This window comes from Natrix helvetica, assembly GCF_964273705.1.
Source record: "Natrix helvetica genome assembly, chromosome: 1".
In the NCBI taxonomy this organism is placed as follows: domain Eukaryota; kingdom Metazoa; phylum Chordata; class Lepidosauria; order Squamata; family Natricidae; genus Natrix; species Natrix helvetica.
Genome location: NC_138548.1, coordinates 14062182 through 14085618, shown reverse-complemented (window position 1 = coordinate 14085618; position 23437 = coordinate 14062182). Strand labels below are relative to the sequence as shown.

Below are 23437 nucleotides of genomic sequence, written 5' to 3'. Positions count from 1 at the left end.
ATGGCAGGATCCCCTGTACCGACCTTAGTGGTCTTCTTTGCTTTGTGCAATAAAGGTTTAAACATGGGGGAGCAAAGAGATTGGGGAAGGCCGGAGGATCTGGGAGAACAGTCTCCTCATCCTCCGAGAACCCCGTGTCCTGGCGCAGATCCTCCCCTAGCACTGAACCCTCACTAACTACTGAGGGAGAAGGAGGCCTCGCAGGCTGAAGTCTAAGATCAGAAGAGTTCCTGGGGCCTAGGCTCCCTATAGGATTGCTGATCCCTCAAGGAAACTGCAGAGGCAACTCCTTTTGAAATGGCAGAGGAAATAAGCCTCTTAATGCTCTCAGGGAGCAATTCCAGATCCTCAAATTCATCCACAGAGTGTCCCGGATCAGGGCCCTGTGGAGCTAGGGTGCAGGGAGGGAGGAATCCCCTAGATGAACCCTCCAATGGATCCTCAACCATCTCCCTCGACCCATGGGGTGAGACAGGAGGGGAGGGAGAAATTTCCAGGCCTGATTGCCTGTGTGCCTCAACAGGAGAGATAGAAGGGGAAGAAGGACTGAACACCCTAGGGGGAGAAGCTGAATGGGCAGATACCGGCCTTAACGGAGACCTAGATCTGGAAGGAGAAGAGGGCTTGATGGCTTGGGCCTGGTGTTCTGCCCTAGCAATCACTTTTTCCAGAGCCTTTTGGCACCTGGTCTCATCCCTCTGGGTTGCTCTGGAGGGCTGCTGGGCCGCTGTAGGTTTGACCGCTGCTGCCCTGGTTCTGGGTCCTTCCCTCTCCTCGGGCACGTTCTGGGCACCCCCCTGGGCCATCGAAGTGGTCTGCCTGCTCTCCACCATTGGAACCACTCACATGTCCTGAGGGTGCTGCTATCCAAAGTCACCAGCCACTGTAAGGGCCTTGAGGGAGGGAGGATTGGGCTGCTGAGGCTAAACTTGCTGGCCCGACACTGGCCGCGATGCAAGTAGTAATTTTCGGGGCTTACAAATGGCCTCTTCCACGTGCGTGCCTCCACGTGTGCGCAGCCAAAATGGCCGTCGGAAGGCTCCTCACGCTGCACACGGCTTTTTTTCTTCAGCCGCGGCTTGAAATGGCTTGCGGCAGCTCGTTGCAACCAGGCAGGCTTGCAGAGCTGAATTAATAGCCCGCAGCCTGATCGTAGCCTCTGGCCAGCAGCCCTTCCCATAGAGTTGCGAAAAGGAGAGCCTGACACCCCCGTAGTTCCAGGGATCGGTCAGAGCTCCCGAAGAACACAGGAGAAAAGTGGAGCCAATTTGCTGTCCCCCCGGCTTGCTGCGAGACGGAGGACCCTGTCTCTGCAAGTAGCAGCTCAGACAATTTGGAATTTAGAATAGCCAATATATATATCTAATCAATTAAAATTTTTACTCACTCTGGGAACTCAAACAGTGCTTGGACCAAAGACTAAGAGGAACTGGGAACCATGGGGAAAGGAGGAGGTTAAAAGACCCTCAGTCTTCTCGACCAATCAGACTGTGAGAATATCCCAGGAGTTGCCCCTCCCTCGAGTCTACCGAAAAACAGCTGATGATCAGGAGGCCCCTGCTGAAATTGAAAGTGAAACTTGCTGTTTGCTGCAGGAGGCAGATTGCTGGGAGGCAGAGGCAGATTTTTTTTTCTTGTGCTAATCAGGCTGTTGCTGTTTGCTGCAAGGAGGTAAGTCAATAACTCTAAATGCCTATAGAATGTTCAAATTATTAGACTTATTTTTTAAAGACTGCTTTATTATTATTGTTGACAACTTAAAAAAATGAAGAAACTTTTTAAAAGAAATGCTTGATCTGAAGAGGCCCAGTGCTATTGTATCTTCTTTTAAGTAGCAGAGAATAATGTATACTTCCAGAAAGCCGCATCAATTTTAACAGCATCTGTACAATTATTATCTAAAATGTAACACCATAAACAGTGTATATTGTCGGTACTGTTTGCTGTTTGTTGCAAGGGGGGAAATTGCTGGGAGGCAGAAGCAGATTCCCCCCCCCCCTTGTTTTCCTCCACAAAAGCTAGGTGGGTCTTATACTTCAGAGCGTCTTATACTCTGAAAAATATGGTAAGTCACTTTTTTCAGTGCCGTTGTAACTTCGAACTAAATAAACTGTTGTAATTTGAAGACTACCTGTATTATTATTATTATGGTTGGCTGCACAATCAGCCAAATGTTTAGGCTGGATTTGGCATTTTAGTTCGCCCGAGTCCTTCCTCAGAATCTGGGACAGGCAGATGTTCTTTGATGGCGTTAAAAGCATCGTCACAGGATGGAATCTGTTCCACGTCAAGCTGCCTTTTGCAATTGACCCATGGTGATTTTGTCAATACCAGCTGTGTTCAAGGGGTGCTCCAGATGTTTTTTTGGGGGGGATTGCACCCAGGGGACCTATTTACTATTATTATCTCCTGACTGGGTCATAAAATTTTGATGGAGCCAATTGCCCCAAACGGATGCTGAGATGTTCTGCCATTTTGGATGGAATTCACAGTCAATGTTTTATCATCTGTAGCGTACAAGAAAAAAACAATGCTTAAACCTGGAAATAATATAAAAGCTTCCAAAAGATCGCCTTCTATCCCCCCTCCCCCCCATTGAAAAAAAGTTATTCTGGCATGGAGGATTTAGATCAGGGGTGTCCAAACTTGGGAACTTTTAAGACTTGTGGACTTCAACTCCCAGAATTCCCCAGCCAGCTGGGAGTTGAAGTCCACAAGTCTTAAAAGTTCCCAAGTTTGGACACCCCTGATCTAAATCCTCCATGCCAGAATAACTTTTTTTCAATGGGGGGGAGGGGGGATAGAAGGCGATAGAAGGAATTCTGGGAGTTGAAGTCCACAAGTCTTAAAGTTCCCAAGTTTGGACACCCCTGGATTAAAAGATCAAGCATAGCACATGCGTTTGACTTACCTAGCAAGGCCTCAACGCACTTCACGTGATTGCCCCGTACGGCATAAAGCAGTGGAGTCCCACCATTCTGTAAAGAATAGAATAGAATAGAATAACAGAGTTGGAAGGGACCTTGGAGGTCTTCTAGTCCAACCCCCTGCCTAGACAGGAAACCCTATACCATTTCAGACAAATGGCTATCCAACATCTTCTTAAAGACTTCCAGTGTTGGGGCATTCACAGCTTCTGGAGGCAAGCTGTTCCACTGATTAATTGTTCTAACTGTCAGGAAATTTATCTTCAGTTCCAAGTTGCTTCTCTCCTTGATTAGTTTCCACCCATTGCTTCTTGTCCTGCCCTCAGGTGCTTTGGAGAATAGCTTGACTCCCCTTTCTTTGTGGCAACCCCTGAGATATTGGAAGACTGCTATCACGTCTCCCTGTCCGAATCTGCTGCCAGCTCTGCTGGCCACTGGCAGGCCACAACAAAGACAATGTTTCTCAACCTTGGGGATTTTAAGATGAGTGGACTTCATTTCCAGAATTCTCCAGCCTGCCATTCTAGGAACTGAAGTCCGGGGATTTTAAAGTCCCCAAGATTGAGAAACACAATTCTTAAGAATCATAGCTCTCCTTTCTAAATGCCTTTTGATCAAGAGGGCCCAGGGTCCCTGCACTTAGATACTTTCACCTGGCTTGCTCCACAGGTGTTGAACAGGTCCTATAATCCCCAGCCAGCATGACTTAATGCAACAATGAGACCTGGACATTCAGTCTCTCCTACATTCCTATTTTGTTAATTATTTTAATTCTAGTTGACTTCTCTCCAAAAGCATTATATATCTGCCTGTCTTCATTATCTACAGATGATAACAGGGCTCAACAAGGCAAGATTCAAATTTTAAAGTTAGGTTGTAACGTATTTCAGCCACACATTTGATCTCAATTATAGCCTCTTCGTCTTATTATCTTGCAGGATTGTTGTGATATGAATACGGGCAGGTATATAATGCTTTTGAAGAGAAAAGTCAACTAAAATAAAAATGATTACCATATTTTTCAGAGTATAAGACGCACCTTCCCCCCCCAAAAAAGAGGGTGAAAATCTGGGTGCATCTTATAGACTGAATACAGCATTTTTGGCCTCCCGAAACCCCACCCCCTTCGCAAAAATGGACGTACAGAGGGTTTGGAAGGCCTGCAAAGTGCTCCTGGGGGCTGAGAAGGGCATAAACGAGCAAAAAACGGACCGTCTTTTGCTCATTCCCCCCCCAGCCCCCAAGAGCACTCTACAAACTTCCCAAATCCTATGCATGCCCTCTTTTTTTTCAAAAAATGGGCCTGTTTTTGTGAAAAACGGGCCTTTTTTTGCTCGTTTTTACCCCCACTCCCCAGGAGCACTTTACAGGCCTCTCAAACTCTCTGCATGCCCCATTTTTCACAAAAAATCCCGAGGCGCGCAGAGGGTTTGGGAGGCCTGCAGAGTTCAAAAACTTTTTTTTTTTAAATTTACCTCTTCAAAATCTTGGTGCGTCTTATACTCCAGTGCGTTTTATAATCCTAAAAATATGGTAATAAAATAGGAATGTAGGAGAGACTGAATGTTCTGGCGCTTTTTGGATTTTAGGAGCTAGAAAAAAACAGGTTGGGCTCATACAACGCTCCTGATCAGGTCAATTTAAAGAACCTGTGCAGATTGGGCTGAGAAAAAGGGCAGTTTTAAATTTTAATCCAAAATAACACCACGGCAATTCTGAGTTAAATTACAAGCCCCCATCAATGAGGCTGGCCCCCAAAGCATACAAACTCCAGGACGTTGTCCAAAACTTAATCCTCTAAGGCAGGGGTGTCCAAACTTGGGAACTTTAAGACTTGTGGACTTCAACTCCCAGAATTCCCCAGCCAGCATGGCTGGCTGGGGAATTCTGGGAGTTGAAGTCCACAAGTCTTAAAGTTCCCAAGTTTGGACACCCCTGCTCTAAGGGAAAGAGACAAAAGAGGCAGAAATTTAGACAACCCCCATCCTCTCTGTCATCTCCCCATTTTAGAGAAGGTTGCTGAAAAAATGGCGGACTTGCAACTCCAAAGAACTGAAGAGGGAGCAGACTACCTCAACAGTCTTCCATCCAGGTTGAAACCTGGAGAAGGGTATCCAAACCACGAAGGGCTTTTGTGGATGATTTGTGGTAGGAATGAGCAGAGCTGGCCCTACGGGATGCCCCTGTGGCTTTTGACCCCTTCAATCATTCTATCTTACTGGACCACTTCAGCTCTCCTCCCTCAGTGCCACAGACAGTTACCCAATCATAGGTGTTGATGTCCACGGCCTTCTCCAACAGCAAGGTGACAATGCCCGTGTATCCTCCTGTGCTGGCGAGGGACAAGGCACTCTCTCGCTCCTTAGCGAGGACGTGGGGATCTGCGCCCTACAGAGAGGGAGAGAAAGATTTATAGCAGGGATCTCCAACCTTGGCAACTTTAAGATTTATGGTCTTCAACACCCTGGCTGGGGAATTCTGGGAGTGGAAATGTACCCATCTTAAAGATGCTGGCTGGGAAATTCTGGGAATTGAAGTCCACTCATTTTAAAGCATGCTGACTGGGGAATTCTGGGAGTGGAAGTCTACCCATCTTAAAGCATGATAGCTGGGGGATTCTGGGAATTGAAGTCCACCCATCTTAAAGCATGCTGACTGGGGAATTCTGGGAGTGGAAGTCCACCCATCTTAAAGCGTGATGGCTGGGGGATTCTGGGAGTGGAGGTCCACCCATCTTAAAGCGTGATGGCTGGGGGATTCTGGGAGTGGAATTCCACCCATCTTAAAGCATGATAGCTGGGGAATTCTGGGAATTGAAGTCCACCCATCTTAAAGCGTGATGGCTGGGGGATTCTGGGAGTGGAAGTCCACCCATCTTAAACATGCTGACTGTGGAATTCTGGGAGTGGAAGTCCACCCAACTTAAAGCATGCTGGCTGAGGAATTCTGGGAGTTGAAGTCTACAAGTCTTAAAGTTGCCTGGAGACCCCAGATTTAGAGAACATTTAAAACTGCCAGAAATATTGGCTTTCTAAGGCCATTATCTCCAGGCAAGCTTTCATACCCATTCTAGCATGCTGCGGACGGTTTCAAACTCTCCAAAAGCCGAGGCCCACATCAGAGGGGTGAATCCTCGCTCATCTGGCTTATTCAGCAGGTTCTCACCTGTAAAAAGGATCAAGTGGGCAGTGGAGCCTGATTGAAATCCATTGTCAGGTAACACCCCCAATGAGAGAAGGCTCTGAGACTTGAGGTTCCTCAAAGTTCCATTTTATTAGAGATGTCATATTCGCAAATCTGGGGAAACCCACATCTGAAAGCTTCCAGGTTTTCCCCATCCAAATGAAAGTCCAAGCCCCTGCCCAGCACCCACATGTCCATCACATGGTCCAATCAGACACCGTCCCAACTGGAGATGCCTCCCAGTCACACCACTCCAGGTGCAGGGAAAGATGACCTTGACTCTGAGAAAGGAATGTTATTATGACTACATATCTCCCATACTCCATATAATTCCCCTCCCATTTTCCCACAGCTTTGAATGTGGCAGGCCTGAAGGCCCAATGTAAAAGATGGCTTCCAGGGCTGACATCCATAGCCCTAAAACTGTCAGGGGTACCCCAAAGACTCTCTCAGTTGTCCTCAGTCAAAATTATTTGCCAGCCTATGTTAAAAAATAATAAAATATTAAAATTCCATTAATCAAACACAACTAGCAATAACAAATTGATTGGTTTTAATTTTTAATATGGCCAATATAGCTCGTACAAATAAAAACACTTCTGGGGTACTGCATAATTTTTAAAAGTGAGAAGGGGTCCTGGTAGAAAGTTTAAGAAACACTGTTCTAGCATAGCGTTTCGCAAACACAGCAACTTTAAGAGGTGTGGACTCCAACTCCCAGAATACCTCAGCCAGCATTCTGAGGGATTCTGGGAATTGAAGTACACGATTCTTAAAGCTGTTCAAACTAAGGCTCTCTCTAGCAAAAGAGTGAGAAACTGAGAAATTTCATGGCTCACCTTTTCGGAGGTTTTCCTTTAACAAGATCAGTTCACCCTGAGCTGCCAGCTGGTGAATGGACAGAGCTAGAAAATGAAAAGAGAAGACAATGATCAAGACAGCTTAAGGGTTAATAAATTAATAAATATGAATGAATCGTGCAAAATAATGCAATTTTGAGTATCTTTTTAACAATCAAGCACATTTCAGGTTTACTGAGGCACAGAGTTGCTAATTCAAGTATGTTTTACATTACATAATTTTATACTGATTTCAGTGGGTGAGAAAGGAGCTAAGTGCAATATTTTTAAACTTGGGAGAAATCTTATTCATTCCTTTAGCAAAACATGCATTATCTTGACAAACCATTGGGACAAAAATTTGACTCAAAAAACATAAAAGCTTGATTATAAGGAAACTGAATTTTTCATCCAGTGCCTTGTATACAGGTAAAGGTAAAGGTTCCCCTCGCACGTAAGTGCTATTGTTCCCGACTCTAGGGGGTGGTGCTCATCTCCGTTTCAAAGCCAAAGAGCCAGTGCTATCTGAAGACATCTCCGTGGTCATATGGCCAGCAAGACTAAACGCCGAAGGCATACGTAATGCTTTTACCTTCCACAAAAGGTGGCTCCTATTTTTCTACTTGTATTTTTATATGCTTTCGAACTGCTAGGTTGGCAGAAGCTGGGACAAGAAACGGGTGTTCACTCCATTATGCGGTGCTAGGAATTCGAACCGCCAAACTGCCGACCTTTCTGATCGAGAAGCTCAGGGTCTTAGCCACTGAGCCACCGTGTCCTTTCAGTGCCTTGTATAGCATGTTTTTTATTATTATTAAGAGACTAAAATTGGTTCCATTTCTCCTGCGACATTCAAATTAATTCATATACATTGATTTGGACCTAATCTCTAAATTAGACCTGATTTGAACCATTAAATGTACAAAAAAACAAAAACAAATGAATTGTCCCAGCTTGAGTCACCCATATTTGAATTAATTGATCAATTCAATGAATCAAATATTGGCAAAAGCCTAGCAGATTTTCACAACAAGGGAAAATATGTTTATCTTTTTTCCCAAGAGACTTATGTTTTTAATAGAAAAAAACACAGGAGTGTACAGCAGGATGAAAGCTGCAACTTAAAGCGAATTTTTTTTTAAAATGCCAATCTTTCATTTTTGAATTTATTCAATTAGAATGACTGCAGTGGAGTCCTGCACTGAGAAGGGGTTGGGCTAGATGACCTCCAAGATCCCTGCCCACCCTTACATTCTATGATTTTGGAGCTTCATGTTGATGAGCTGTGTTGCTTTATATAGAAGTACTTGAACTGCCCTGAGGTTTATGAACAACTATTAATCTATAACATTTGCAATAAATAAATACAACTTCTCCCACTGTTTCTCAGATGAAAGATTTAAAATAACATCTGAATGCCTTTTGCCTATTGGTCTACCACTTCAACAGGTTTTCCCCTCTCTGTGCTTAGTCTTGAAAGCTGAAAAGCTAAAAGGGTTTTCTTTTGTGACACAGAAAAAACTCACTATCCAAAGTAGCTGGCAAGGCAGACACTTCATTGCCACGTTGGCGATTTGTCAAGGTGTTGGAACGCTTCAGGATGCCCCCATCTGCATTTTGAGAAATGAAAGAAAGAGAAAATTGAATCTTTAGCTCATCGAATTCACCACAATTAGTAAGATTCACTTGGCTTGCTAAGTTGTAGCCTTGCTTTAGAAGCCGAGTTGAATTCCACCAAGATAACACCTAAGGCAGGAGTTCCAAGTAATAGACCCATACCAAGCAAAACTCCGAGGCAGATGAATTCCTCAAAAGAATCGCTTTATTGGATATAATACTGGCACGAATCTGGTGAAAACCGACTCTGAGGTTCCTGCGGTTTTCACCTCATTAAAAGTTTTCCCCTCAATCCCAAAATAATCACTCACATGGTCCAATCAAGGCACTGTCTGGTGTCACAATTAAATGGGGGAAAAATAATAAAAATAAAAACTTAGTTAATTTTTGGTGATTAATAAGTAGAACGTAGATGCTTATAGAATGTTTTTGTTTTTTAAATGTTTATTCATTAACCGATAACCCATCATGACAATAATAATGAAATAATAACTCTAACTGGTAAAAACAATTTGGATATAAACTATAATATGGGACCTGGGGAAAAGATTTCCTAATTTTATTAATATATTTTTTTGTTTAGATTTTGTTATAAAGATGTAATCTCTCCTGGGTACTTATAAATTCTAGTAATAAATTTTTGACTAGATTTATTATAATATAAATATAAATGATTCTAGACAAAAGCACGTTTAAACAAATATAGTTAAATGAGAATGATGGTATATTGATGGTATAAAGATTTTTGATTTAAAATGTAAAATTCAATATGAATGAAATATAAAGAATGATTGTAGTAACGCACGAAATTTATTTGTAACCAATCGACATGCTTTCTGGAAGATGTAATGAAGAATGTTTTTGTGGGTGTGTTTTGTTTAATTAAAACAATTTAAAAAAAAGTTTTTCCCTCAGTCCCAAAACTATCAGTCACATGGTCCAATCAAGGCACTGTCTGGTGGCCTGGTGAACATCACTCCTCCTTCCTTTGGCCAAGTGTGAGAATGTCCTTGGTTCCCAAGCAAAAGTGCTTTGTTTTGACTACACAACCCCAGCTATCTCTATCCCCTCCCTCCTCCCTATCCCTCAGCTCGTGTGTGGCAGCACGGAAGCTCCAAGACGGCTTCGGCAAAGCCAACTTCAGGGTTGACAGGAATATCAAAATGGCTACCACAGAGCCATTGAATCTTTGCCTGTTTATATGGCGGCCATGCTACTGTGGTGGCCATCTTGACTTTTTTGACTGTAGGCCTGCTCTAAGGCAACAAACAAATAGGAGAAAGAGAAGGCCTTAAATCAGGGGTGTCCAAACTTGGGAACTTTTAAGACTTGCTGGCTGGGGAATTCTGGGAGTTGAAGTCCACAAGTCTTAAAGTTCCTAAGTTTGGACACCCCTGCCTTAAATGAATGCCATTTTTGTTAAGAATTACCTTTTTTTTTTTTGCAGATCTGTCTTCCGTTTTCTTGGACAATTTAAACTGGGTACATTTACTCCACGGGTCAGAAAAGATTCAACAAATGAACGAATAGTTCATCTTTTGGCAGAATACAGAGCACAGAAACTTCCCATCAGCATATTTTCTCATTACATTTATGCAAGGTGCTCTCAAGAATTATAAAATGTATCCTGTCCAATTAAATGAGGTTTATTTTTTCAGTGTGTAACAGGATTGTCATTAAGTTTAAATTAGACACAGTATTTCACTACTTAGCATCTTCATAATTCCTAACTTAACTGGAATACAGATAGTCCTTGAGTTACAGCCACTCACTTAAATGACCATTCGAAGTTACAACGGCACTGAAAAAAGTGACTTATGACCATTTCCCCACACTTACAACCGTTGCAGGATCCTCCGTGGTCACATGATCAAAATGATTGGCAACTGGCTCCTATTTATGACGGTTGCAGTGTCTCAGGGTCATCCGGTCCCCTTTAGCGACCTTCTGACAAGTAAAGTCAGTGGGGAAGCCAGATTCGCTTAACAACCATGTTATTCACTTAACAACCGTGTTACTAACTTAACAACTGTAGCGATTCACTTAAGAACTGGGGCAAATGGGGCAAAATTCACTTAACAACTATCTTACTTAGCAACAGAAATTTGGAGCTCAGTTGTGGTCATAAGTCGAGGACTGCCCGGATCATAAGACTGAGAAACTACCATTTTTATTCTGAAAAAAAAAACCCAGAGATTTTAACAAGCTGAATTCTGTCCTCTCATATCTCATCTTCCCCTCAGAGCTCCCTCCATTCGGGCTTCAGCTTTGTAAGCGTACCATTTAAATCGGTCCCAGCTTCTGAATACGGAAACAATTGCAGATTTATTATCGTGTCGTCGTCATCATCTGTTCTGTCACTAGCCGAAATGTCAGGATCCCTCTGGCCGGTGGCTTGGATCATGTTAGAATTGCGGTGTTGTTATTGTGCCTGCTGGTGTGTTGACACACGCTGAAAGTGAAGTGATAACACTGAATGAGATTGGGTTGGGTGGGCTGGGGCTGGGGGCAGCATGCCTGGCAAGGTAGAACTGAAAGGATTAGAGCATAGTGTTGGGGTCCGCCAGCAGTCAGCGGAACTGGGAACATATTTGGACAGTGAGGAAGTTGGGGAGGAACATGGGCCAGTCCTGGAGTCTGGGGAAGGCTCTGATGAGGGCTCTGTGTCGGAAGCAGAGAGGGGGCCAGGGCCGTATGCCAGTTATCAGCTGCCTTCTGAGTCAGACAGACGAACAGCTGGAGCCTGTTCCCAATGTGGTGAGCAGGTGCAGAGTTGCCAGACGAAGGGGACAGCTAAGGAACAAGGGCCGAGTAAGGAGTAAGACCACAGGTGGACGATGAACAGCCCCTCCCAGAGGAAATAAAAGAGGAGCGAAAGGGGAGTGGAGTTTGCAGGAGACAATTAGTTCGCTTAATTGGTTTGTGGCTCTCTGAGACTCCTTGAGAAGTTTTGCATATATCGGCCTGGCAGCTCTCCAAGCCAGAGAAGGTCTGTGACTGTAAATCCTTCCTCGAAAGATTTTGCTGGATGTGAATGAGCAGAATTCACAGTCAATTAATTAATAAAAGGGTTTTTTGTGGGGACAAGGAGTTTGCTTCATGCTCTTGGGAAGCCTCGGTCAGAACTCATACACAGTTTGTACCTAACTCAACTTTTGATATTCCTTGCTGCTGAGAGAAGCTCCATTGTAACCTAATGCTCTATCTGCCTAGATAAAGCCTCTAGGCTGCCAAGTAACCTAGCCAAGTAACTTGTTGTGAAATGCAAAATGTGAATTCTGCCTGTTGTAACTACGGTGACTATGGGCTATATGCCAGAAAACATATTCCTTTCCCCTTTCTGAGGACCATTGTTTTCAGAGCGCTGAGAAAATCATGAGGTTTGCATGGACTAATGGCTATGAAATTATGTTTCTAACACTATGACGATCTGTGCAAGCTGTGTAAACTGTAAGACATTCGAGAAAAGGTTTTGGCGTGTGGCTTTTGGCTTTTTCTCTCTCTGCCTGCTCTGTTTAAGGTGGGAGATGAAAGTTCGTCCAGTTTTGCTTTGGCCATAAATAAAACTCATTATCAGTTGCCTCGTTTTTAGAGTTTCATTTGATTTATCAGATTCTGAGCTGCACCCAAAAACCTAGGTAAAGATAAAGGTTCCCCTCGCTCATAAGTGCTAGTCGTTCCTGACTCTAGGGGGCAGTGCTCATCTGCGTTCCAAAGCTGAAAAGCCAGCACTGTCCGAAGACGTCTCCGTGGTCATGCATGACTGAACGCCAAAGGTGCACGGAACGCTGTTACCTTCCCACCAAAGGTGGTTCCTATTTTTCCTACTTGCATTTTTACTTGCTTTCGAACTGCTAGGTTGGCAGAAGCTGGGACAAGTAAGGGGAGCTCACTCCGTTAAGCGGCACTAGGGATTCAAACCACCGACCTTTCTGATTGACAAGCTCAGTGTTTTAGCCACAGAACCACAATTAGCTAATGCAGTGTTTCTCAACCATGGCCACTTTAAGAGGGGTGGATTTCAACTCCCAGAATTCCCCAGCCAGCTGGGGAATTCTGGGAGTTGAAGTCCACCCCTCTTAAAGTGGCCATGGCTGAGAAACACTGAGCTAATGGATGAATCCATAGCATAGAGACCAGCTATAACCAAAGAGGAAGCAGAGAAGCAATTTCCAAGAGGAGCAACAAGCAGGAGCAACTTGGTTTGAAGACGCCATTCTTAACTCACCTTTCTTTACTAGAGACTTCTTCAACCCGGTTTAGAAGGATGGGTAAACGATCAATTACCGAATGATCAAAGCATGATCGTCAGCAATCCCAGCTTTGACAGGAAGTAATGTTAACAAACAGCTCTTATTGCCATTCGTTCCTCTGCTGCCCTCTGATGCAAAGTGAAAACAACTTTCTCTTCCCACAATGCATCCGATTCTGAAGCTCTGGTTATTAAAAAAAACAAAAAACACCGGGCTGATGGGCCCCTTTAAGAGATTCCAGGGAGTCTATACGGAATTTTATGAATGAAGCGACGGAATTTGCTCCACCCACGCGAACACTCCGCCTATTAATGTGTCAGGAGGGGGCGGAGCTGCTTTCGCCCGAAAGCTTAGCCTTAAAGGGACCGCTCTTCTGTTGGTTTCTAAACCCAAACCAAAGTTAACGGGCTGTCGACTCTCAACCAGGCAAAAATTAATTCTTCCCTGGCAATTTTGGGAATTCTCGATGTTCGCTTGTAAGATTTCAAATTGCGATGCAGTTATTAAAAATAAATGTAAGATATCCGGAGCTGGCTTGATTTCCCTGGGTATGAATAGCTAAGGAAAGTAAAAATGATCCCAAAGCAATGATGGACAAAGTAAGATATTGCATTTTTTCTCTGTGTGTAACTATATAGCTCCTCTCCTCCTTCCCTTCCTTTCTTTTCTATGCCCCTTTTCCTCCTCCCTTCTTCTCTCCCTCCCTCTCTCCTCTTCTCTTCTCTTGGCTTAGAAAATACATCTAAAATTAACCCCCTAAAACCATGGGACACGTTTCAATCATTTTTTTAAAAAAATGTTTAAACAATTAACCAATTTGAAATAAAAATGATCGTAATGGCCCCTGTTTTTCTTTTAATGCCTATTCCTTGCCTTGCAAAACAGTTCCATTACTCTCTATATGATTACACTCACAAAACATGTTCAATTTGGCTACTGCTTTTAATCCATTTTCTGGTGGTGGATAATCCAATGTCAAACTAACTCAACAAGCGGGTTTTCTAGGCCACCCTATGACAGAATGAAGCCTAAACAAGCCTTCAATTTTCCATGCTCAACACTGTAAACACAGATTAAATACCATCTCCTCTTTTTTTTGGGGGGGGGGGGGGCAGACAAAACAACCAATTCTTTACAGCAAAAGAAGTGTTTTTCGACCATAGCAACTTTAAAAATGTGTGGCTTTCAACTGCAAGAACTCCCCAGTATGATATAAGATATATAATAAATAAAAACCACAATCCTAAAACCAATACGGCATGAAAAGAATAAATACAAAAACTGAAAACACAGGAAGAAACCAAACACTTTAAAAAATTAAAATCTTTAGAAGAACATTCCATAGTTCCTGGAAGAAGATCCCTCCACATTCAGGGGATTGTCTATTTTTCTGTCGTTTGCCGAATTGAGATTAAAAAAAATTGCACCTGAGCTTTTGTGCTTGGTTTTCTGAATTACACAAATGCAACATACGATTCCACTGAGCGCAGCGGGATTTATTTCCAGGATCCATTGACCGTGTTAGAGAGAAAGCCTCATTGAACCCAATAGGGGGGGGGGAGATTATTCGTTAAGTACTTAAGTGACATCCATTCGTTTGGAAAGGGAAACGCTCTCTCAGAAGCCTTGTCATCTTTTTAGGCGTGAACCCCGACACGGGAAATCCGGGCGTCAAATAAATCAATAAATCCTGACGGATGAAAGAAACTACATTTTCCGCACCGTTTTGATTTAAAAAAAAAAAAAAACCAGTAAGAACCTTTCTCCTCAGGCGGTGTTTCCACACAGGTACGTTTCTGACGATGCACCCAGCTTTCCGGAAGTTGCTGCTCGGCTGGAATTCCGCCCCGGCTTTGCGTTCCGCTTTTTCTCACGCCGGGTCGGGCTCGGTTCGGTATCATGGAGGAGGCTGAAATGCAGCTGAAAGTGAAAAAGGGTAACAATGACGGCTACTTCCGGGTTATGTTACACTGAAATGAGTCCGGGGAAGAATGGGGAAAAGGGATGCTTATTCTCTCCCCGTCCCTCTGGATTGAGATTTGGGTGTTAATGGAGCAAAAGTAAAACTGGTTACGGCTCTAGGGTTGGCTTGCGGGATCCATGCCTGGATAATTTCTGCCTATCGGGTGAAATAATTCCCACCGTTTTTAATTTTAATATTGGGGGGGGGGGATGGCTCTGTTAACAGTACAGATCAGGCATCTGGAAGTCTTTAAGAAGATGTTGGATAGCCGTTTGTCTGAAACGGTATAGGGTTTCCTGCCTAGGCAGGGGGTTGGACTAGAAGACCTCCAAGGTCCCTTCCAACTCTGCTATTGTATTATTATTATTGTATTATTATTGTATCTTCTCCCAAGGTAGAAATGGGACAAGGGAGTTCTGTTGCATGGAATGAGACACATTTCATTTTTATTGTTCTGCTCTGGCTCTGCAAGCGTTTTCATCCAACCTGGGCTGGTCTCAAACGAGCAGTTTGCAGCTGGCTAATGCATGGATAGGAGACCACTCAGTAATTCCAGAAAAGTAGGATGACCTGAGAGTGGAGAAAGCAATGGCAAACTAACTGTTGTGCCAAGAAGTTGTCATGGCCAAGAAGGAAAGAAACAAGCTAGAGCAATGATGGTGAAGCATTTTGGCACCGAGTGCCCAAACCAGAATGTGCCTGCATAGGCGCACGCCAGAGCGCCAGAAACCCAAAGACCAGCTGGCCGCCGCACATGCATGCGCTGGCCAGCTGCCATCCAACTGGTCTTTATACATGCCTGAGCACCCGAAGACCAGCTGGCTGATGCGCAGATGCTTATTTTGGGGGCATTTTTGGCTGTTTTTCAGGCCATTTTCAGGTTATTTTTTCAGGCCGTTTTTGGTCATTTTCTAGCAGTTTTTTGGGCCAAAAAATGGCGTGAAAACAGCCCTAAAAACAGCCCAAAATGCCCCCCAAATGGGCTGTTTTTGGACTATTTTCAGGCCGTTTTCTGGCACTGCACCGCTCGTGAAGACCAGCTGGCTGGTGCACCAGAAACTAGAAGAGCAACTGACGACGACACATTTGCCCACAGAGAAGGCTCTGGGTGCCACTTCTGGCACACGTGCCATAAGTTCGCCATCATGGAGCTAGAGCTTAAGGAGAAATTTCCAACGGTGAGAGCAGACAACCAATGAAATAACTTCAGAAGTTGTGCTCCCATCACTGGAGGCTTTCAAAATGAGACTGGACAACCATTTGTCTGAACTGCTATAGGGTGTCCTGCTTGAGCAGGGGGTTGGACTAGAAGACCTCCGAGGTCCCTTCCCACTCTATTATTTTGCGCTTTAAGTTCCCAGCAGGATTGGAACCCAATCCTTTTTGTTTTAAGGCTTGAAAGTCTGCATATTTCTCCAGAAGTAAAATCAGCTAGAATGAGCAGGATTTACTCCCCGATGAGTGTTTTAACCTTAGAAAAGAGCATGCTGGGGACTCAGTTCTCAACTGCTCAGTTGCAGTCTCTGCACCTATCGTCCTCACAGGTTCACTGTGAGCATAAAGGGATTGGGCCAAATTGATCTGACCTACGCTTGAAGATACATTTTAATCATAATAGTATTGAGAATTCCAGCTAAATTTGGGAAGTTGGCGGTGTGAGTTTGGCACAATTGCTTTCTCTCAGCCCAGCCTTCCTCACAGGGTTGTTGTTATGGGAAAGAGAGGAGGCAGGAGCATTAGATATGTTTGCTGCCTTGAGTTACTTGTTTTAAAAAAGCAGATACAAATATCATATTTAAGTATGTTTGCCACTTTGAGATATATATAAAAACCAGGATAAAAGTGTAATAATAATACAGCTTACATGCTGCAATAATACTTCAAAGACCATCGTACATCAACATCTGACTACCCCAGGTCCTTGGGATGGACTTGATAGGGTGACAAAAATGCCAAATCCAGTCTGAACATCTGGCTGACTGTGCGACAAACCAAAACAACTGAAGTATGAAAGATTCACATTCATTATCACCCTCCTAGATTCCTATTCTGTTTTCCAATTTCACTTCTCTCCTATTGCACCAATGTTCATCTATCATTCTGAAGCAATGGTCTTTTTTAGACTGCCATCTACCTTAACTTTTTTTCTGGTTCTGCATAGTTTTTATACTTTGGAATTTTCTCTAAGCCTAAACATCCGTTTCCTGTATCGGTGGCCTGAAGTCATGACATGTATTATTTGAACCCTGATTTTTTTTCTCCCGGTGTGGAAGCAAAACGGAGAAAAAATATGCTTTCTTTTCTCCTTATAGTGACAGACAAGTTTACAGAGAGCATGTATGTCCTGGCAAATGAACCTTCTGTTGCATTGTATCGGCTTCAAGAACATGTCAGGCGGTCTCTCCCAGAACTGGCTGAACACAAAGTAAGCTGTGATCTGAACTGTAAATGAGAATGGATGTAGTGTCATTTCCTATATATAAAAGTGTGTGTGTGTGTATGTTCATTCTAGCAAAACTCTGGAACGCTTCAAGCAATTTCAACCAAACTCGGTACACAGATGACTTACTCTCTGGAAACAAATAATGTGGGGGTAAGACACCCCTAACACCCCTCGGGATTTGTGTTCTGTTAAGATACAGGCTGTTGTGCCTTAAAATATCTTCTACTGTACTGCCTTAAAATGGCTTCTATTTGGAATATATTTTTATTATTTTTACATTTAAATTTTTACATTTACATTTTTACATTCCGTGTACAGCTGAAGACCCACCTCTTTCAATTATCCGGCCTGGCTCAATCGCAATCGTAATTTTCCCATTCCTCCAAACTGTTTTTTAAATTGTCCTTAAATATTAATTTTTTGGGTTTTTACAATTGGGGTATTTTAAAGCTGATTTTTAACTGTCTATTGATGTAATTTGTTTCCTCCTCCGTGTATGTATGTGTGTTGTGTATGTATGTACGTTTGGTGTTGTTATATATTTTTTATGTTTTATGCTCCATTGTACGCCGCCCCGAGTCCTACTTGGAAAGGGAGCGGCTAATAAATCCAAATTTATTATTATTATTATTAAAACAATGCAGTACCGCGAAGTCAAAGTGACCATACATTCACATTATATACAGCTAGTCTCAACCATTAACTATTAGCCTACTTAGTGCATTATCTATCCTTCTGTCCAATCACAATATATACAGTTTGTTCCAGTCTTGTCACCTTGTCTTATACCAATCATAAAATCTGTTCCAGACTTCAAAATATTCTGATTCCCCTTTATTTTTAAGTTCAAGAGTGAGCCTATCTGCTTCCGCACAGGCCAACACTTTTCTGATTATATCTAGCTCTGATGGTGTATTTTCTTTTTTCCAATATTGTGCATAAGTTATGTGCGCCACAGTTAGTACATGTATAATTAGATAAAGTGTCTCTTTAAAATGGCTTCTACTGTACAGTGCAGTGGAGTTGCCATGGTAACAGCTTCACAGTACTCTACAAGGGGGCTCCCTCTGGTAAGGGGGAAAATCCAACATTAGAAATTACGTTTGGTCCGGACATTTGTGAATGTCTAATACAGGATTGGGATAAACAAATACCCGGGCAATGCCAGGTTAACAACTAGTAGTCTATAAAACCTATTCTGTTACAGATTTAGAGGCTCAGATGCTTAACTATTCCTCCATACTTTGTAATTACTCGCAGGCAGAAAAGTAGTACATTGGGGAAAGGGAAACTGGACATTTCTGCCATTACACGTTAGTTTTCAGCGTGCAAAGTATCAGACCAATGTAGAGGTAGCTATGAGAAGTGAGTATGTTTGTGCATATCTGCTAATTGAAGTCTTCTGGAAGGTCTTGCTATCCCTTCAAGAAAGCAAAACTCTTGAAACAGGTAGTGTTTCAAAAGGAACTTTTATTGGAAGATAGCGATAGCAAGGAGAATAGGCAGGATCTAAAGTTCCCGAGCGAAAACAAAAGGTTAGGTTAAAAGTTATTCGTCAAAACCCCACTCCACCGCTCAGTCCAACGTGAGCCAATCCTCAGGTGTGAAGTTGTTGTGAGAACTCCAAGTTATTGTGAGAACTTCAAGCTGAGAAGATGATAAGAAGCTGGACTCTCCTCTCTTCGGAGCTGAGACAAAACAGATGGCCCCTGGCTCATCCCTCCCACTCCCAGGAAGTTACAACAAAGTGAATAAGGAACCAAAGCAAGTGACAGAGCATAAAAATACCAAGACTCCTGCCCTCTCGGCTGAATGGCAGCATCCCAATAGGGATCTATGAGGACCTGACATCTCCAGAGCATTTTCTGTAATGGAGAAGTACTGGGCTTTAAGGCCTGAGAATATATATCTGGCCTTTCATCAATCTGGACTTCTTACATTGCTAAGAAGAACATGGTAAAATGCCCCTATAAGAGAGGGAGCACTACCAGCTTCTTTGAAAGAGTCATTGATTAGTCTACTCCTGAAAAATAACTTAAGGCAAATTAAGAAGCAGCAGGTCGCCCTTTCACATCCTATTGGTTAAATACTTATGGATCATGTCCAAATTGTTTGGGATGCAACCAGTTTTCTATATCGACTCCATCCAATTTCTTCGGGAGAAACTCAAAAAATACTCACCTTAAGAAGCTGCTTATTGAGAAGGGAATAATTCCCTTCTGGATAATTATATTAGAGAAAGCTCTATCTTCACTTACAATAGCAGAGTTGGAAGGGACTTTGGAGGTCCTCTAGTCCAACTCCCTGCCTAGGCAGGAAACCCTACACCATTAGAGACAAATGGCTATCCAACAGTGTTGGGGCATTCAGAACTTCTGGAGGCAAGGTGTTCCACTGATTAATTGTTCTAATTGTCAGGAAATTTCTCCTCAGTTCTAAGTTGCTTCTCTCCTTGATTAGTTTCCACCCATTGCTTCTTGTTTTACCCTCAGGTGCCTTGACTCCCTCTTCTTTGTGGCAACCCCTGAGATATTGGAACACTGTTATCTTGTCTCCCTTGGTCCTTCTTTTCATTAAACTAGGCATACCCAGTTCCTTCAACCGTTCTTCATATGTTTTAGCCTCCAGTCCCCTAATCCTCTTTGTTGCTCTTCTCTGCACTCTTTCTAGAGTCTCCACATCTTTTCTACATCGTGGTGACCAAAACTGAATGCAGTATTCCAAGTGTGGCCTTACCAAGGCCTTATAAAGTGGTAATAACACTTCACATGATCTTGATTCCATCCCTCTGTTGATGCAGCCTAGAACTGTGTTGGCTTTTTTGGCAGCTGCTGCACATGGTTGACTCCTATTTAAATGGTTGTCCACTAGGACTCCAAGATCCCTCTCACAGTTACTACTACTGAGCAAGGTACCATCTATACCAGTGATGGCGAACCTATGGCACGCGTGCCACAGGTGGCACGTGGAGCCATTGGTCAGGGCACGGAGGCGCTGCCCTGTCAGCTGGCCAGCGGCATGCGCGTGCTGCCCAGCTAAGTTCACCCTTTTTTAAAGCCATTTTTCGCCCTCCCCAGGGTCCAGAGGCTTTATAGTCGCCCAGAGAGGGCGAAAACAGCCTCCCCCACCCCCCGGATGCGCTCCGGAGGCGTCAGGGAAGCCTCCGGACAGTCCCCGCAGCCTTCGGAACGCTTAAAACGACCCTCCCAGCAAACCGGAAGTGACTCCGAAAAAAGTGACTCTTTTTTTTTTAAAAAAAAGAGGGAATTCCTTGCTTGACTAGAGTCATCGCATCTGCTCTTCTTCCATGCTTTGCATAATATGGTTCACCTTTAAAGATAATACAGGTAGATCTCCGCTTAACAACAATAATTGGACCAGAATTTCTGGTGTTAAGCAAGGTGGTTTTTAAGTGAGTCACACATGATTTTATGAGCTTTTTTCTACCATTGCCAAGCAAATCAATCCGGCTTTCCCCCATTGACTTTGCTTGTTGGAAGCCAGATGGAAAGGTCGCCAACGGTGGTCACATGACCCTGAGATGATGCAACCGTTGTAAATATATGCCGCTTGCCAAGCGCCTCAATTTTGGTCACGTGATCTTGGGAACGCTCTGAAGGTTGTAAGTGGAGGAACTGGTCATAAATCACTTTTTAGGTGCCACTGTAACTTTGAATGGTCTCTAAACAAATAGTTGTAAGTTGAGGTTTACTTGTAGTGTGACAAAAATGTACATGTTCTATAAAAGTCAAAAGCTTAAGGGGAAAGTGTATTAAAGGTAAATCCCCTTTTTTTCGTTTTGCATTTCTGCACAGGACACAAATGGTGACAGAAGGTACCAGAATGTTTTATAGCAATAGCACTCAGGCTTATTATACCATTTCACAGTGCTTTCCAGCCCTCTCTAAGCTGTTTTAGAGTCAGTATATTACCCCCAACAATCTGGGGCTTCATTTGACTGACATTGGAAGGATGAATGGTTGAGTCAGCCTTCAGCCGATCAGGATCGAACTCCTGGCAGTGAGCAGAATTAGCCTGCAATACTGCATTCTAACCACTGTGCCATCAGGGCTCTTGTGCTTCTCTCGACCTGGCAAAAGATCAGTTGTCCTTTCTCTTTGCAGGCTGACATGCAGAGCTGGGAAGAACAGAGTCAAGGCGCCATTTACACCGTAGAATATGCCTGCAGGTGACTGCCCTTAAAAATTCATTTAATATATACTAATATATGTTTAAAGGTTGACACATGTGCAACTATTAAAAATGTGGGGGGGTGGAAGAGGGAATTTAAGATTGTTATGTAAATACAGAACTGGGTTTGCTGGAACGCCATCCCGAAAAGACTCTGGATTAAAGATGTAAATATAACAACGAAAAGGAGGAATGGAGAGAGGAGTAGAGGGGAGGGGAGGAAGAAGAGAGGAGAAAGGAGAGGGAAAGAAGAAAGGGAAAAGGAGAGGAAGACATGGAGGGGAGTAAGAGTAGGAGAGAGGGTAGGGAAGAGAAGGGAAGAAGAGGGGAGGAGTGGTGGAAAGGAAGGGGAAGTAGAGAAGGGAAAGGAGAGGAGGAAAGAAGAAAGAGGAGAGAAAAAGGGAGGGAAGGAAGAAAGAAAGAAGGTTGTTATAAAAGCAACCTCAATTATATATTTTTAACTTGAGGAAAAACTGTTATAAATATTAAAAAATAACACATATTATTAATGAGAGTTATGAGATTGTATATTTGTGAATGTACGTATGAGAAATAAAAAAAACTTTTTTCAAACCCCTCCCCCTCATTTTTAACCATTCTAACCACTGCGCCCCCACGAGAAATACTCTTCTCTCTGTCCCCCCTATTCCTGGATTTCTGAAACTGGGACACTCTGGATCCCCTTTCCCCAACTCCTGGGACTCTAACCAGGTGCTTTCCCTCCTCTCCAGTGCCATCAAGAACATGAAGGACAGCAGCATGTATTTCAAGAGCATTGAAGGTCTCCTGAGACACGCCATTGCCGTAAAAGATCGGTTGAATTCTGCACGGAAGTAGCTCTGGAGATCCAAATCTGGGAAAACTCTATGGCCATCCCCTCTGTTTAGGGAGAGAAGCTTCAGATGCCAAGGGGAAGCCGCTCTACACACCAACGCAACCAAGACATGTTTATATTAACCAGTCTCCAGGTTTAATCGCTTTTTAACATCAATAATTAGTGTTAATTTAACTACAAGCAAAAAACATATGTTAGCAATACTTAATTTCCAAGGAAGAAACACTGTAGGTGAGTTCTCATTGTGTCCTGGGATTGTACAAGAGCTGGGGTGAGACAGGATTGGCTTGGTGGAGTAAGTGGGCGGGGAGAGAATACACGGAATCCCATTATATCGAGCCAAACTATTGGCCCATGTAGCTCATGATGGATGGGAAGTTGGTCACATCTCTCCTGAGCCTCCGATGTGCCAGCTCTACTTGAAAATCTCCGATTTTGAACCCAGGACCTCTTCTACTTGCAGAACAAGTGTTGTGCCTTCTTACTGGCTGCCTGTTTTTCTCCCAGTTCTACCCGCTCCATATCTTCTCCTCCCCTCCCCTTTTTCAAGATATTCCAAGTGCTTTTCCTTCTGTTCTCACAGACAAAGGTGGATTTTGCCATCTCCTGCAGGCAATCTTAGATTTAAGATGACCCCCTACTCCGCCCTACACAAGGGAAGGTTAAGAGAGACAAACCCTTGAATGCTTCCAACTGTTTTATAACCAGGCTACCGAATTCAGCCCCTCCCAGTTCAAGCTCAATTATGTAGAAGAAGGCTTTAGTTTTCTACGTCAGATAAATACATATAATAAGATTTCAGAAGGGTAAAGATGTTAACTGGGAATGCAGCCAGTCACTTGTACTGCAGGGACCAACATCAATCCAAGTTTGACTTTGGTCCTTAGCATGCTCAGAGACATTTCTATTTTACACACAGCTCTTCTCACGATGAATCTAATGGGTTTCTGGTTCTGTATGAAGAGTTGGCCAGACCTCATTTGTGTATCTGATCAAAGCCCACTTTTCCAAGGACTGCATCAATGCCTTCCATCCACTTTTCATGGTCTCCAGAGCCCCCTCCAACTCCAAGGGATGCAAATCAGAGACTCCTCTCTTACCCTTTTGAAGCGGGGATCACAACACACTGAAAGTGTAGGGATCCCTGAAGTTATAATAATACAATAGTAGAGTTGGAAGGGACCTT

The 23437-nt window shown here is 43.4% G+C and overlaps 2 protein-coding genes across 10 annotated transcripts in view; one reads left to right on the top strand and one right to left on the bottom strand.

The window, feature by feature from the left end:
* Positions 1 to 14749, bottom strand: part of RFXANK (regulatory factor X associated ankyrin containing protein) — a 19500-nt gene extending 4751 nt beyond the window's left edge. Inside the window, exons 1-7 of one of the 6 annotated variants that reach the window (XM_081960201.1) lie at positions 14579 to 14715; positions 10847 to 11018; positions 8476 to 8559; positions 6950 to 7015; positions 5992 to 6092; positions 5190 to 5315; positions 2912 to 2978 (exon numbers count right to left, since the gene is read on the bottom strand). In XM_081960201.1, the coding sequence (XP_081816327.1) occupies positions 2912 to 2978; positions 5190 to 5315; positions 5992 to 6092; positions 6950 to 7015; positions 8476 to 8559; positions 10847 to 10970 (568 nt within the window). In that variant the 5' untranslated portion in view covers positions 10971 to 11018; positions 14579 to 14715. Of the gene's footprint in view, positions 1 to 1220; positions 2508 to 2911; positions 2979 to 5189; positions 5316 to 5991; positions 6093 to 6949; positions 7016 to 8475; positions 8560 to 10846; positions 11019 to 12794; positions 13218 to 13242; positions 13460 to 14397; positions 14539 to 14578 lie in introns of those variants that run through there. The other 5 variants (XM_081960202.1, XM_081960203.1, XM_081960200.1 and 2 more) reach the window with 5 other exon arrangements.
* Positions 14460 to 23437, top strand: BORCS8 (BLOC-1 related complex subunit 8). 4 transcript variants are annotated; one of them, XM_081960639.1, is made up of 4 exons: positions 14460 to 14607; positions 17095 to 17207; positions 21350 to 21414; positions 22148 to 23437. In XM_081960639.1, exons 2-4 carry the CDS (start codon positions 17118 to 17120, stop codon positions 22251 to 22253), a joined length of 261 nt encoding a protein of 86 aa, XP_081816765.1. In that variant the 5' UTR covers positions 14460 to 14607; positions 17095 to 17117; the 3' UTR covers positions 22254 to 23437. The 4 variants fall into 4 exon arrangements, with proteins under 4 accessions (XP_081816765.1, XP_081816762.1, XP_081816763.1 ...); XM_081960636.1 differs by lacking the exon at positions 14460 to 14607 and adding an exon at positions 14642 to 14755 and having other exon boundaries at positions 22148 to 23436; XM_081960637.1 differs by lacking the exon at positions 14460 to 14607 and adding an exon at positions 14829 to 14879.